Consider the following 14,108-nt stretch of genomic DNA (forward strand, 5'->3'; position numbering starts at 1 on the left):
CTGTTATCTGTTACTCAGTCATGGTCAAAACAAAGTCTCTAACCTTTATACTCTATAGATATTTCCACTGGATGTGGGATTTTAGGATATGGGATTTTTTTTTTTTCTTTTAACAATTTGAACATGTTTTTCCATTGTTCTGTCTTCACAGTTTCTGACAAGTCTCCTATTTGCTGTGTATTGTTCTTTCCCCTTCAGAATTTTTTAAAGATTTTCTGTTTATCACTAGTTTTTCAGCAGTTTTACTGTGATCTGACTGGTTATGTTGGTTTTGTTCTTAGTATTCATGCATGATTATGAGTTTTCATCTCATTGGGTTTCATTGGAATACTTTGTGCATTTATCTTTTTTTTCCTAGTTTAGAAAAATTCAGGCTTTTTTTGCAGATGTCTCCCTCTCTCTTTCAGGATCTGGTATTATTTACATGTTAGACTGCTGGATATTATCCAACAAGTCACTAAGATTCTTTTTTTTGTTTGTTTTTTTAGGTACAGTTCATATAGTTTTCTTCTGCTATAATTTCATGTTCATTGGTCTTTTCTCTTGCAGTGTCTAATCTGTTGTTTATCCCATCTAATAAAATTTTTATTCAGGTATTACATGTTTCATCTTTAAAAGTCCTATTTATTTCTATTTCTCTTTATCTTTATCTCTATATCTCTTTATATATATCTCTATATCTCTCTATATATATCTCTTTATCTCTATATCTCTTTATCTTCTATTTCCATTATCTCTTGTTTATGTTCATATGCTTCTTTAAAGTTCTGTATGTTAATTCCATCATTTCCTGTTATTTTTTAAAGTCTATATCTAATGACAAATTTTTTTGTTGGTGATACATCATATTTTCCTGCATCTTTTCTTGTCTAGTAACTGTTGATTGGATACTAGATACTTTGAATTTTACATTAAATGTTTAGATTGTATTGCCTTCCTTCAAAGAGTATTATATCTTATTCTGGAGAGTAGTTTTTTACAAATATGATATTCTACAGTCTTGTTTGTTAGCTTTGTTAATGTAGGTTTAGCTTTTACTCTGACTCCTTTGAAGTATCTATTGAATGCCTCTGTGTTCAATAATGACATTCTAATGACTGATTAGAAATGGAATGTCTCTCAGGTCTGGGAATCATTTGGCATACAGATCCCTACTCCTCTGCTTATTCTTGTACGTGGGTAACTTGGTATCAGATGCAGACAACTGTGTGCATTGTACAGCTTCTTCCTACTGGTATTCTGTCCTGCTAATGCTACCCACCTCACCCATCTCACCCACCTCCAAATATGATACGTGTTTCTCCAGCAGTGGAGACATCTGTGTTATGCTTGGTATGTTCTTTACTGTATGACATTCTAGAAAATGCCTCCAGACAGAAAGCAGGCGATTTTAGGACTCACCTCTTTTGTTTGCACGGGGATCATCATCTTGTACTGCCTGTTGTCCACTATCTAAAGAGTTCTGTTGTGTATTTTTCTCAATTTTCATTTATTCCTTCTAATATTTGTGTTTAGTTGCTTCAGGCAAAAGGGTAAGTCTAGTCCCATGAACTTTTTATTTTTTGCTTTTTAAAATTAGTTTCATATTTTATATTTAGCTGTCAGTTACATCTAAAATTTATTTTGTTGTGTTAGATTAAAAAAAATCTAATTTAAAAAATGTTCAACATGATTGAAAGTCTGTTTTCACATTTTTGTCATATATACTGTGCAAGAATATCCTTGTGTAGAAGATTTCTTCATTGCCTTTTTTTTTTTAAGGAAATTTTAAGAGGAACAACTGTATTTAAAAAATTAGTTTGATATCTATTGCCAGTTGTCCTACAATGGGTTTATGTTTGCATTCTAGCTACCAGTGTGTATCTCTTCACACTTTCACTGGTAATGATACTTCTCGAAGTGTTAAATTGTTTCATATGTTTTATCTCTACTTCATTGATTATTATAAAGTAGTATATTTTCACATACTATAATAATTTGTATTCCTCTTATGTTGTCTTTGCCCTTTCTCTTTTTTCCCCTTATGTTTTAGTGTTGTTTAATATGATTTCTCTATATATTATGCATATACACTATAATATTTGTTGTAAATATTCAATTTATAATTTTGTTATTTCATGTAGTTAATTCTACCAGTTCCTCCTTTTATGATTCTGTTTCCTCTTGTGTCCTGAGATCAGGAAACTATTGGTTCATATTCTCTAGTTTATAAATTACATGAAATTAATTTTGTTATGATGTGAAGTGAAAATCAAATTTTACTTTTCTCCAAAGTTAAGTAAATATTGGGGCACCATTTATTAAATGGTCATTTTTCCCATACACTTTATCATATATAATTATCAACTTCACCATATTTTAACTTTTTATAAAGTAACCTGTTCTGGCTGCCTGATATCACTGGTATATCTTTTTTCCCCCAAACTGTAACCCTTTATTTATGTTGGGGTAGAGCCCATTAACACTGTTGTGATAGTTTCAGGTGAACAGTGGAGGGACTCAGCCGTGCGTACACATGTACCCGTTCTCCCCCAACCCTCCTCCCATCCAGTCTACACATAACATTGAGCAGACATGTGCTATACAATAGGTCCTTGTTGGTTATGCATTTTAAATATAGCAGTGTGTACATGACCTTCCCAAAGTCCCTAACTATCCCTTCCCCCTGGCAATCTAAAGTTCATTTACTAAGTCTGAGTCTTCCTGTTTTGTAGGTAAATTCATTTGTATCATTTCCTTTTCGATTCCGCATATATGGGGTGTCATACAGCCTCTGTTCTTCACTGACTGACTGAGTTCACTTAGTATGACGCTCTGTAGGTCTATCTGTGTTGCCGCAAATGGCATTATTTCACTCTTTAGTGGCTGAGCTGTGTTCCACGTCTTCTTTATCCTCTCCTCTGTCAGTGGATGTTCAGGTTGCTTCTGTGTCTTGGCTGTTGTCAGCAGTGCTGTGGTGAGCATAGGGGTGCGTGTATCCTTTCGGATCATGTTTTTCTCTAGATATGTGCCTGTTCCATATAAATTGTAGCTTCATAGCATCTGTCATTTCTTCAGGCAAAAGTTTTCTTGAAAGCATTTATGTATTGAGAAAAAATCTGTTGTAGTAACACCTTGGCTCATCTCATTCTTTTTTTCTAAAGGAGTCATGTACCATTTCTAGTTCATATTCTCTTCTTGGCCCACCTAAGTGTGACATCCCTTCCCTGAAAGATAACAGATGACCCAATTCCTTTGTCTGGTGAATGTTAATTTTCTTGGTGAAATTTTTGTATCCTTTATTCTCCAAGTATCATATATTTTTTCTTTTGTATTTCTTTTAGGACTCTATCTTAATACCTATTCTGCCTCTTTTCCCTGCCCTTACCCCTGTAGTGATACTCTAAAATTCTGACCTTAACTCTGTTTCAGTTTCTACTGAATTTCTGGGCTGTATCTTGCTTCCCAGCATCAGACTGTCATCACCAATTCAATGGACATGAACTTGGGCAAACTCTAGGGGATCCTGAGAAACAGGGAGGCCTGGCATGCTGCAGTCCATGGAGTTGCAAAGAGTCTGACATGACTCGGCGACTGAAAAACAACAATTTTGCTTCCTTGATGTTAACAGTATCCTGACTCTTATTTATCTCTATACCATTTGATCCCATAGTCCTGAACTGTGCTATAGTTCTTATTTAAATGTCAACAGGTCAAGATGAAATCCGTTGCCCCTCTGTTCCCAGCCCCATTCTTTTCCTTTACACTCCTGGCAACAAGGCAACAAACACACTGCTGGAAACCTCGAAGCACTTCCTGCCTTTGCCCAAATGGTGCATGCTAATCCCCCCTGGGATATTGACTCTATTGAAATGTCTGTTACTGCTGCTCTAATTAAGGTTTCTCAGAAGCTCTTAGCAGCTCAAAGGTAACTTGTTATACTACCAAAGACACTTACTCACTTCTTAAAGTGTGCAATTTTAAAACTATGTATTTTTATTTGGCAAAACTAATACAATTATGTAAAGTTTAAAAATAAAATAAAATAAAATAAAAAAAAACTATGTATTTTTAATGTAATTGTATATGTCTGGTTTTTCTAACCAAATAGTTACATTCTTTCAGATTGATACAATTTCCTCCATTGTGTCTGCAGCTTTTTACAGCACTGAATTGGTGTTTAGTAACTTTTGTTGCACTTTGTGAACAATTGTTTATCTGACTAGTCTCAGGTTTTGTTTTTTTTTTTTTTCTTTTTAAAATATTTATTTGTTTGGCTGTGCTGGGTCTTAGTTGCAGTGTTTGGGTCTTTAGTTGTGATGTGTGGGATCTAGTTCCCTGACCAGAGAATGAACTCGGGCTCCCTGCATTGGGAGTGCACAGCCTTAGCCACTGAACCACCAGGGAAGTCCCTCAGATTTTAAATTAATTCTCTCCTTGCTGCCAGAGTTGTCTGTTAAAATTATGCTAATTTTTGACCCAAATGTCTTCGACACTCTTTATCTACAGAATTAATCTCTAAACCATATCGTGGAAGTCCAGGTCCTAAACAGTCTGACCTCATCTTTTTTTTTTTTTTTTTTTTGCTTAAGTTCTGTCATTGTCATGAATGGGTATCTTTGTTCTTCAGCTCTGTGCACTCCCTGCTTGCTGTTTCTTTACCATTACTGTTTTTTTTTCTTTAGAGTTAATTCCTTCCATATGCATTTATTAATTACCTACTATGTGCACTTACTATACTATATTGTGGTGGGGATAATAATTGATATTCTAAACTCCAGAACCGAAGGTCATTGGTTATGTTAACAAGTTCAGTTCAGTCACTCAGCAGTGTCCTACTCTTTGCGACCCCATGGACTGCAGCATGCCAGGCTGCCCTGTCTATCACCAACTCCTGGAGCTTACTCAAACTCATGTCCATCGAATTGGTGATGCCATCCAACCATTTCATCCTCTGTTGTTCCCTTCTCCTCCCACCTTCAACCTTTCCTATCATCAAGGTCTTTTCCAATGAGTCAGTTCTTCACATCAGGTGGCCAAAGTATTGGAGTTTCAGCTTTAGCATCAGTCCTTCCAATGAATATTCAGGATAGATATCCTTTAGGATAGACTGGTTGGATCTCTTTGCAGCCCAAGGGACTTTCAAGAGAATTCTCCAACACCACAGTTCAAAAGCATCAATTCTTCGGCACTCAGCTTTCTCTATGGTCCAACTCTCACATCCATACATGACTTCTGGAAAAGAGTAAAGTCCATAAAGTAGCAAGAATGGACATCCGAGGACAGCAGATTGAGAAATAAATAGGATTCTTCTCCTTAAGTAGCTTTTTTTTAGCTGATATTTTTACAGAAATTGGCTAGGAGACAAATTGAAGATTTATGATCTAAATAAAGATCTAGAAGCCTGCATATATTATGTTGATTTAGGGAGGATCTATATATTTTGTATAGAAGATGAGTGGGTACTAGGCTTGACATTATATGAAGAAAGTTTAGAAATCTAACCACTATTTTAATCTCATTAGAAGACTGCCATAAATCACCGTAGAGATCACAGGGGTTTCTTCATCAAAATTAGTCATATTTTGTATTAAAGGATGACAGAAATTACTTGGCCCTAGAAGGATTTCAGAATGGTTTTACTGATGATCGATCCATGCTTCTTTCTACTTCCTGTCTTTGTTTGAATAGTAGTGTATTAATAGCAGGAAGTGAAAAGTGCAAGTGTTAGTGGCTCAGTCATGTCTGACTCTTTGTGACCCCCTGGACTGTAGCTTTCTAGGCTTCTCTTTCCCTGGAATTCTCTAGGCCAGAGTACTGGAGTGGGTATCCATTCCCTTCTCCAGGGGATCTTCCTGACCCAGGGATCAAATCCGGGTCTTCCGCATTGCAGGCAGATTCATTATCATCTGAGCCACCAGGGAAACCCCGTTAATAGCATGTATTTGTCTATATAAGATGAATCAGTTTTGAAGCATATCCCTTATATGCATACCTTTATAAACATACCAGTTATACATTGGTATGATTTGGGGCATAGTATATTTGATCATTTGTAAGACACATTGAATAATTTCTTCAATCAGAAGGCCTTTTATATATGGTGATGTGTTATAGTTTTAATTCACATCATTTTTTTTCTTTCTTGGGCTTAACATAAAATGTTAGTGAAGTTACAGTCAGCGGCATCTTAGATTTGATGAAATATGACAGTATAGTAGAGAACATTAAAGTTTAGAGACTGCCAAATATTTTAATTTTACTATAACACTGAATGAGTCTTTTTTGGCAATAGTTACATGATATTAACTTCTTCTCTTTATTGGGAGAATGGGTTATGCATTAATTTTGATCTTAGTGATAGACTCTTAAGTGGAGTTGGAAGTGGGAAAGGGGAAAGGGAAAAGAAAGTGAAGTCGCTCAGTAATGTTTGATTCTTTGCGACCCCATGGACTGTAGCCTACCAGGATCCTCTGTCCATGGGATTTTCCAGGCAAGAGGACTGGAGTGGGTTGCCATTTTCTTCTCCAGGAAAAGGGAAGAAGGAATCTATAAGGAACCTGCTTTCTGTTACCTAAATTATGGTTTGGTGTGTGAGAAAAAAATCTTGGTTAAAAGCAGTTTGTAGAAGTAATCCCTGTGAAGTTATAGTTCATTTCTGATCTTGCAATGAAGGATACACTGACTGGTTCATCACTTTTAATCAAAGACATGTATTAAGTACCTATTGTGATACTGGCAATGTACTCAGCACTGCAAACACTCTTTGCTTGTTCATGACGGATTTCCTAATACAGTGAAACGGTACAACAAAAAGGTCAGTAATCAATTCATAGTGCATGGAACTGGCTCCTTTCTCATATACATGGTTGAACTGAGAGATGAGACAGGCAGTTCCTTAAACAAACAGCTTGTCTAAACCGTGAGCTGGATGCTTGACCACAATGAGCACTTAATACTTGTTGACTGATGAGTGCAAGTATCTTTTTAGGTGATTGATGGGAAAAGGATGGGCTTATCGTTTTAAGTGATTACATGTGAAAAGATTGGTGTCATAGGTAATTATTGTTGAAATTGGAAGAATATACATTGAGAATTATTAAGGGAATAATGGGAGCTTCTCAGTACATTTTGGGCATTACTAAAATAAATTGAAAATGTAAAGCCTCACAATTTCTCATTGTAGAAAGCATTGATTTAAACATTGAAATCATTCCTAGAGATAGCATGATGAAGCAAGAGTTGTAGAATTTAACAAGTTCATATAAATAAGGTTCCACAAACCTGCAGTCCTTTCTTTGAAATCAAGTGTGAATCAGATAATTAAGTAGAAATGTTGCATCTCTACTTAGGTTCATTTATTTTAATAAAGTCTCAGTACCTAATCCTTGAAAGAGTTGAAGCAACAGTATATGGAGGAGGAGATGTAATCTGATGATGCATACTTTTTCCTCTGGTAACTGAAGGTTAAATGGGTAGCAAACAGAATGCCTTAAACAAGATTGGTATATTGATTAAAGTGCTGATTTTAACAGCTCTCAGTCTCCCCTTGGAAACCTGGAAAAGATAAGCCAGCTGCTGTCTAAGAGTGCTCAGTGTCCACTGAGAGTACACTATCTATCATCACAATATGGTGATGAGAGGTGTTTTATGTTTGTGTTAATTTCCCCCACTAAATCAGTAATTATTACAGTCCTGTCCCTGCTGTTTACCCTGCAGCTGTTTTTCCATTTGTCGAGAGAGCGGGTGTTCTCCGAGGACCGCACACGTTTCTATGGTGCAGAAATTGTCTCTGCCTTGGACTATCTACATTCCGGAAAGATTGTGTACCGTGATCTCAAGGTAAAAAAGAAAAGTAATCAGAGTTTGTTTCTCCAAAGGCTATAGGGACAAACACAAGGTAATTACGAAGTTACACAGTTTGAAGAAAAGAAGATCTAGTTGGGGAAAAAAAAAACACCACCACCACTGTTTAAGAATGTGGTTCACTGTATCTGACAGGAAATTTCATTCACTGGTAAATGTGTAGTTCTTTTTCTGTCCAAGTTTTTGACATGCAAAATAAGTTCTGTTGGACTGCTCTGATCAAAACGATCTACCAGTAATAGTTCCACTCTTCTGTTAGTGTAATGAGTAATGTTAAACATTTGATTCAGTGTGTAGTCACTTTGCAAATGACATTTTAAAATCAATTTCATTATTATATTCTAGCATCCTGTGATGTATTATGATAAACTTTTTTTTTTTTCTAATTTTATTTTAGGGGAAGTAAAATACTTGATTTTGACTTTAAATTTTTAGTGGGCTTAAAGAGCTGAAATACTTTAATATAACCTTTTATTAATTTATTTAGTTTCCATTTTAAAAAGCACTGTGTTTGTTTTATCAGTGATAATGACTTTATTTCTCTTAAGTTTCTTTCTGACAAGACCCTCAGAATAGCTCAGGAACTAGCAGACTTTCTGTGAAGGCCAGATAGTACATATTTTAGGCATTGCTGCTCTTACAGTATCTTTTGTGACTCCTCAGTGCTGCTTTTGCAGGATGAAGGCAGCCAAGGGCAGTAGGAACATGAGCATGTCTGGCTGTGTTCCAGTAAAACTTTAATTATAAAAACAAGCAGTAGACAAGATTTCGCCCCCAGGCCATATTTTGCTGACCCTTGGAGTAGCTCATAAAAGGTAGTAGTAATTCTCACGACACTGTTTTCATTTAGATTGGCCACATTAAGGAAATTTGTACCCTGACACACTGAACAGGTTCTAAATGTGACCATCTTAACTTTCTTAAAAAGTAAATGATATGATAATCTTGACCTATTAAAGTCTGACATAGAATTGCTTTATTTATCAAGCATGAGTTCATTTAAAGTATAATTCTACATGTAGAAATAGAAGTTATATTAGTCTTTTATGAAATGCTGTTTGTGTGAAATGAAGTATGTGTGTTAGTTGCTCAGTCGCGCCCAACTCTTTGTGACCCTATGGACTGTAGTCCAGGCTCCTCTGTCCATGGAATTCTCCAGGCAAGAATACTGGAGTGGGTGGCCATTCCCTTCTCCAGGGCATCTTCCCAACTCAGGGATCGAACCCGGGTCTCCCACATTGCACGCAGATTCTTTTACCATCTGAACCACCAGGGAATGAGGTATATATCTACATATTACAGCACATGAGAAAAGTCACAGTTACCCCTCACTCCCACTCACTTGTTTTCAAACACCTGTGATTCTTAAATTATCTAATTACTTAACCAATTGTCTAAGTTATTTCAAGATGTTGCTATCATGTACCTCTGTATTATGAATGATCCCTAAGAAGTAACTATCTCAAGAAATATTACTTTACATGATGACAGTGAAATATAGTGTGTATGTCTGTACAACATCATTACAGTTTTTATATTATTTTCTCATTTCTTAACATGTTATTTATGAAATAAGCTATGAAATTCTATTTTTAGAAAAAATTATTATACTGTATCTATATCAGAGATGATCAACTAAGTGCCAAAATAGATCAGAGATGGATATAAATCAACAGTAGGATTGTCTTTAGCCTATAGCTTTTGTAGCCAGGAGTAGCAGAATTCAGCATCCCTGTATCTGATGTCTGCATGGCCAAATAATCCTATAATGTTTAAATGTCTTGAATCTGAATTTTTAAAAAAGAATTTAATTATATGATATGACAAAACTTATATGTTATTTCCATTTTTACTTAGAAGTAGTTAGCTCTTTTCTGCCTGATCGTCCCCGTCCCCCAACCGCCACTTTATATTTTATGAATCCTATTATGGGGATAAGGGGGAGGAATTCCTGGATTTAAGAAAAGAAGAATAATTTTGAAGTACTTAGTAATATATCCAAAATGCTTACAGCTCAGAGAATTAGTCTAAAGAAACAAAGAAAAGAATGCTCACTTGATTGATAGCATTGAAAAGGAATGATATTATTGGGATGATTTTTGGTCAGTATCTCCATTGATCATTTCTCATTGATCAACTTATCAGTACATTGACACTCATTTAATGAGTTTTATTGCTCTGTCCTTTCTGATAATGAAATTAGACTAAATTTATTAACCTGCAATATGAATACCAGTCATGTAGTTAGCATATAAATAGGCCATAAACTACTAGACAATTCAGTGACCTCTCCTCTCTAAATTTATTTCTGTTTTAATATAACCTTAATGTAAAGGTCTAAGTAAATGTGTAGCATTGGACAGGATCCATGGAATTTACACCAAGAAAAATGGATCACATAAAAAGTCAGACATTCAGAATTTATACAAGTATTATTTATATCTATATTGTTTCATGATAGAATGAGATCTTTAGGTACAGTTGTAGAAATTTAGAGCTGACCCATAATTTACAGCTAAGGTCACTGAAGACTGGAAACCTAGTAAGTAATGGACTAAATTGGTGACATAGTCAAGATTGTTGGATTCCATGAGTCCTAGCTCCAGGTATAATGTTCTTTTTATTACACCAGTCAGCCTTTCTAGAAATGAAATGAACTTTAGGTGGGGGGATGCATTGGATTAACTCTAGGCGATCTTTGTAAATCTAAAATTTGAATAAAGCTGCCAAAAATAAGGAATGTTTTAAGTATATTGAAGACACATCCCCTAACTCCCACTTCTAACTACGCTGGATTCCCTCTTTTATAAAAATATTCAACCACTGCTGCTATGAATCCCTTCCACCTCTAACATTCACATGGACTAATGGGCTATATTCCTCAAGTGTAGGAAATTCTTAAATGTAGTAACTCTGGAACCCCAGTCTAGGTGTGATCTCTGCTGTTGTATATTGTGAATTCTTTTTCCAGTTTAGGAAGGTTCAAAGATTTCCTTTTGGCATTTTAATGCACTGTCCTAATCCCATGATCATTAAGTTCATACGGGTCACAACATTTGGCACTTTGATGCCAATAAACCTGAATATGCAGGGTGCAGGGGCGGAATTTCTCACTGTGTTCTTGGGCCTGAGGCAGTCTTGGTACTGATGTAGCTGTGCTAAAGTGGGATTGTAAGAGTGGGTGAAGGGACTTGTTTGTGTTGCTACAATAGTTGTCAGAGCCCTTAGGAATTGCTATTATAATTCCTTTGCTTAATCACAAAATGTCAGCCATTTAATTAAAATGATACCTAAAATATATATATGTGTGTGTGTGTATTTTACATAGCTAGATATTAGAATATATGATATATGAATTGTATATTAGACAGCTTTTAAAAACTTAGAAGTTAAAAACTTGTAAACTTTCTAATAGCAAGAGTTTAATTTTATTCTAGGCACCAGCAAGAGCAGAAAGAGCATAGTATTTTCTTGCTGTCATTTCTTGTTCACGAAGCACAGAGGAAAAAAGATTTCAAAACCTACCGAATCAAGATCCTCTGTCAAATAATTCTTGTCCAGTTCAACTCCATAAAAAAGTTGCCTTTTTAAAATGGAAACTCTGGGATGTATGTCTAATATATTTGTTTCCTCAAAGTATGAACTATTAGGGAACAAACAACCGTCTGATACAAATAGTAAGCAATACCTAGATTTTGAATGTATAATCTTTTCTTTCACACTTCTGTTTAACTTCATACATTGCTTTTGCCAGTGGGTGTATCCATTAACTATCATCATAATGCCCTGACCTCAATCCTAGATGCTAAGACTGACAGTAGAGAGAAAACAGATGCATTTAGTGTTTATGATAGAGAGTACCTGAACAGGCAGTTGTGGTATACATTTTCCTTTTTATGGTTTAAAAAAAAAAGGAAGAAGGAAAGCATTCGATTTAGGAGAGAGAACCAAAGACCATTTGTAAACATTTTTATTCCTCCTTTACACAGTGGAAAGATTCCTAAAAATAATTTGACTTAAATCTTCTTCCGTTAATGTCACGTGCGCTAAGACAGTGATTTCCAGGTGTTTTTTGATATCTCTAAGCCATCGATCTGCTTTTGAAAGGTTTCAAGGTAATTCTGTGTATCCTCACCTTTGTGAATCGCAGGTTCACAATAAGAGCTAATGGTTCTTATATTTAATGAAATCTTTGTTATGCATCTTCATAAAATTATTTATGTTTTTAACCAGACAGGATATTTAATTACCCCCGATTTATCTCTATATAAGATTAGATTTGGGGATATAATTTTTTTAAGGTGATGCGTTTCTGACTTTTTTTCATACTGATAGGAAATGACATGCCAAAATGACATTTCAGGATAGTGCGAGAAGAACAGTAATTGATGGAAGAAAGTGGACACCATTATAAAATAACTGGCTCAAAAATTGTAAAATATTTGTTGTTGTTTATTGAAAAGAAATTGATGCATATTAAAAACTGTTTAATGAGGTCATTAGAGCTGATAAAAGTGTTTTATAGGGTTCCATTTCTGAACTTTGCTCTTTCCTTTAACATACAGTGTTGTCTAGAAGAACACATACCATGTTGATAAAGTATAAACCAGCCATTAAACTCTCCGTGTTTAGTAAATGATCAGTACATGTGTTGATTAAGTTCTCCATTCAGTATCATTTAATTCTCAAAACGTCGCGTTGGATTGTTACTGTGTGGATTGCACCTGTGTGTCATGGATCAGGCTGAGATGCGTATGTCAATAGCACACACGAGGTCACTTACACAGTGAGGGCTAGAACCTGAGTTTACATTTAAGTTCTCTGACTTGATTCCATAGTCTTACCCACACTGCTCTCAACTGCCTCCGGTACGGTATGCCACCCTGTCCCCATTCTCGTGACCTTTACCCCATCTCGCAGTCCTCCTGTAGGCTGAGCTTATTTCTGACTGTATCATTGTAATAAAGCCGATTAATAAAACAAAGGAATGATTAGCTGTCATGGTTTGCCTGGAACTTCCCCAGTTATAGAACTTTTATTAAAAGTCCTTCATCCTGGGAAACCTCCTCAGTTGTAGGCAAACTGAGAATTCTTGGTCACTTTCATCCTATTCCTGTTTTTCACTCAAATCCTACCCCTGAATCTCATTTCATTCCTCATCCCTCAACCCTTGGTATCTTGGAGATGAGATTAGCTAATTAGGTATGGATCAAGATTTTTAAAATATATGTATTTCTTGTTGTTAAAAACAGTATATATTCTGATATTCTATATCTGTGCTTTTCAAGATAGTCTTGTCAAAATGTGGACCGTTAGCTCATTAGTGCATGCAGAGTTTTGTTTTGCAGTGCATAGAAAGCATATTAAGTGAATTGGCGTGATACACACTAAACTACATATTTTATTCAATATTGTTATGTATTATTTGAAGTCTCTATAAGATTCTTAGGTATTATAAAAGATCTTCATAGCATTTTAAGGTTTTGTTTTTATATTGTAATGTATTTCTATGTTAGAACAATAAGCATATTTTTAAAAATTAAGAACAGAGCATATATTTAACGCAGCAGACAGTCCATTATATACTTCTCTTTCTCATTTTGGCAAGATAGAAGTAGGAGGAAGAAGAGAGTGTTGTTTTCAAAGGGAAAAGGGAGAAAATCAGAAGCATGAAGAAGAAAAGAGGAAAGAGAAGTAGACAGATTCTTTTTTGACATTTCTGATCAGTTTTACTATTTAGGACGTATTGCCATTTGTGCACATTGGGTTTGATTTTCAGGTTTCAGTTAGTAGAGAATCAGTCTAGCTAAATTTAGATAAAATAAGAGAATATTCATTTTTAAAAGGTTTAACAGTGTATTTAGGGTTCATTCAGCTCTCTGTAGACAAGTCAAACAGACTCACTTCTCTAAAGTCTATGCAGTGCGTGAAACATGTAATGAGCATTGAGTTCAGTTGGGCAGCGTATTTAAGCTATACTATAAGTATAGTATACTAAGTATGCTATACTGAGCATAGCTTGCTTAACTGTATTTAGTTTCTGGTTTATAAGATACTGGATAATATTTAACAGTATAACATCATCATGTTTTATAAAATTGTTATCTATGTTCTTATATAGAGTTCTGTTTTGAATTTGATATTGACTTCAGAGTTTGAGTAGGCACTTTCATACATTATCATGTTAAGGAGTAGAATAATTACCTACTCCTCAAATAAGTTAATTATCATTCATCCTGCTAATATAATTTTTTCACATGTGT

General features: G+C 35.1%; 1 protein-coding gene across 3 annotated transcripts in view; it reads left to right on the forward strand.

Moving 5' to 3' along the window:
• Positions 1-14,108, forward strand: part of AKT3 (AKT serine/threonine kinase 3) — a 281,329-nt gene that overhangs the window by 211,180 nt on the left and 56,041 nt on the right. For all 3 annotated transcript variants that reach the window (XR_003514899.1, XM_027564715.1, XM_027564716.1), the window contains one exon: positions 7,699-7,821. Coding sequence is in view for 2 of the 3 variants with exons in the window: in XM_027564715.1 (XP_027420516.1) it covers positions 7,699-7,821 (123 nt within the window). In the remaining variant the exon portion in view is untranslated. The remainder of the gene's footprint in view (positions 1-7,698; positions 7,822-14,108) is intronic.

This window comes from Bos indicus x Bos taurus, chromosome 16, assembly GCF_003369695.1.
Source record: "Bos indicus x Bos taurus breed Angus x Brahman F1 hybrid chromosome 16, Bos_hybrid_MaternalHap_v2.0, whole genome shotgun sequence".
Taxonomy (NCBI): Eukaryota; Metazoa; Chordata; class Mammalia; order Artiodactyla; family Bovidae; genus Bos; species Bos indicus x Bos taurus.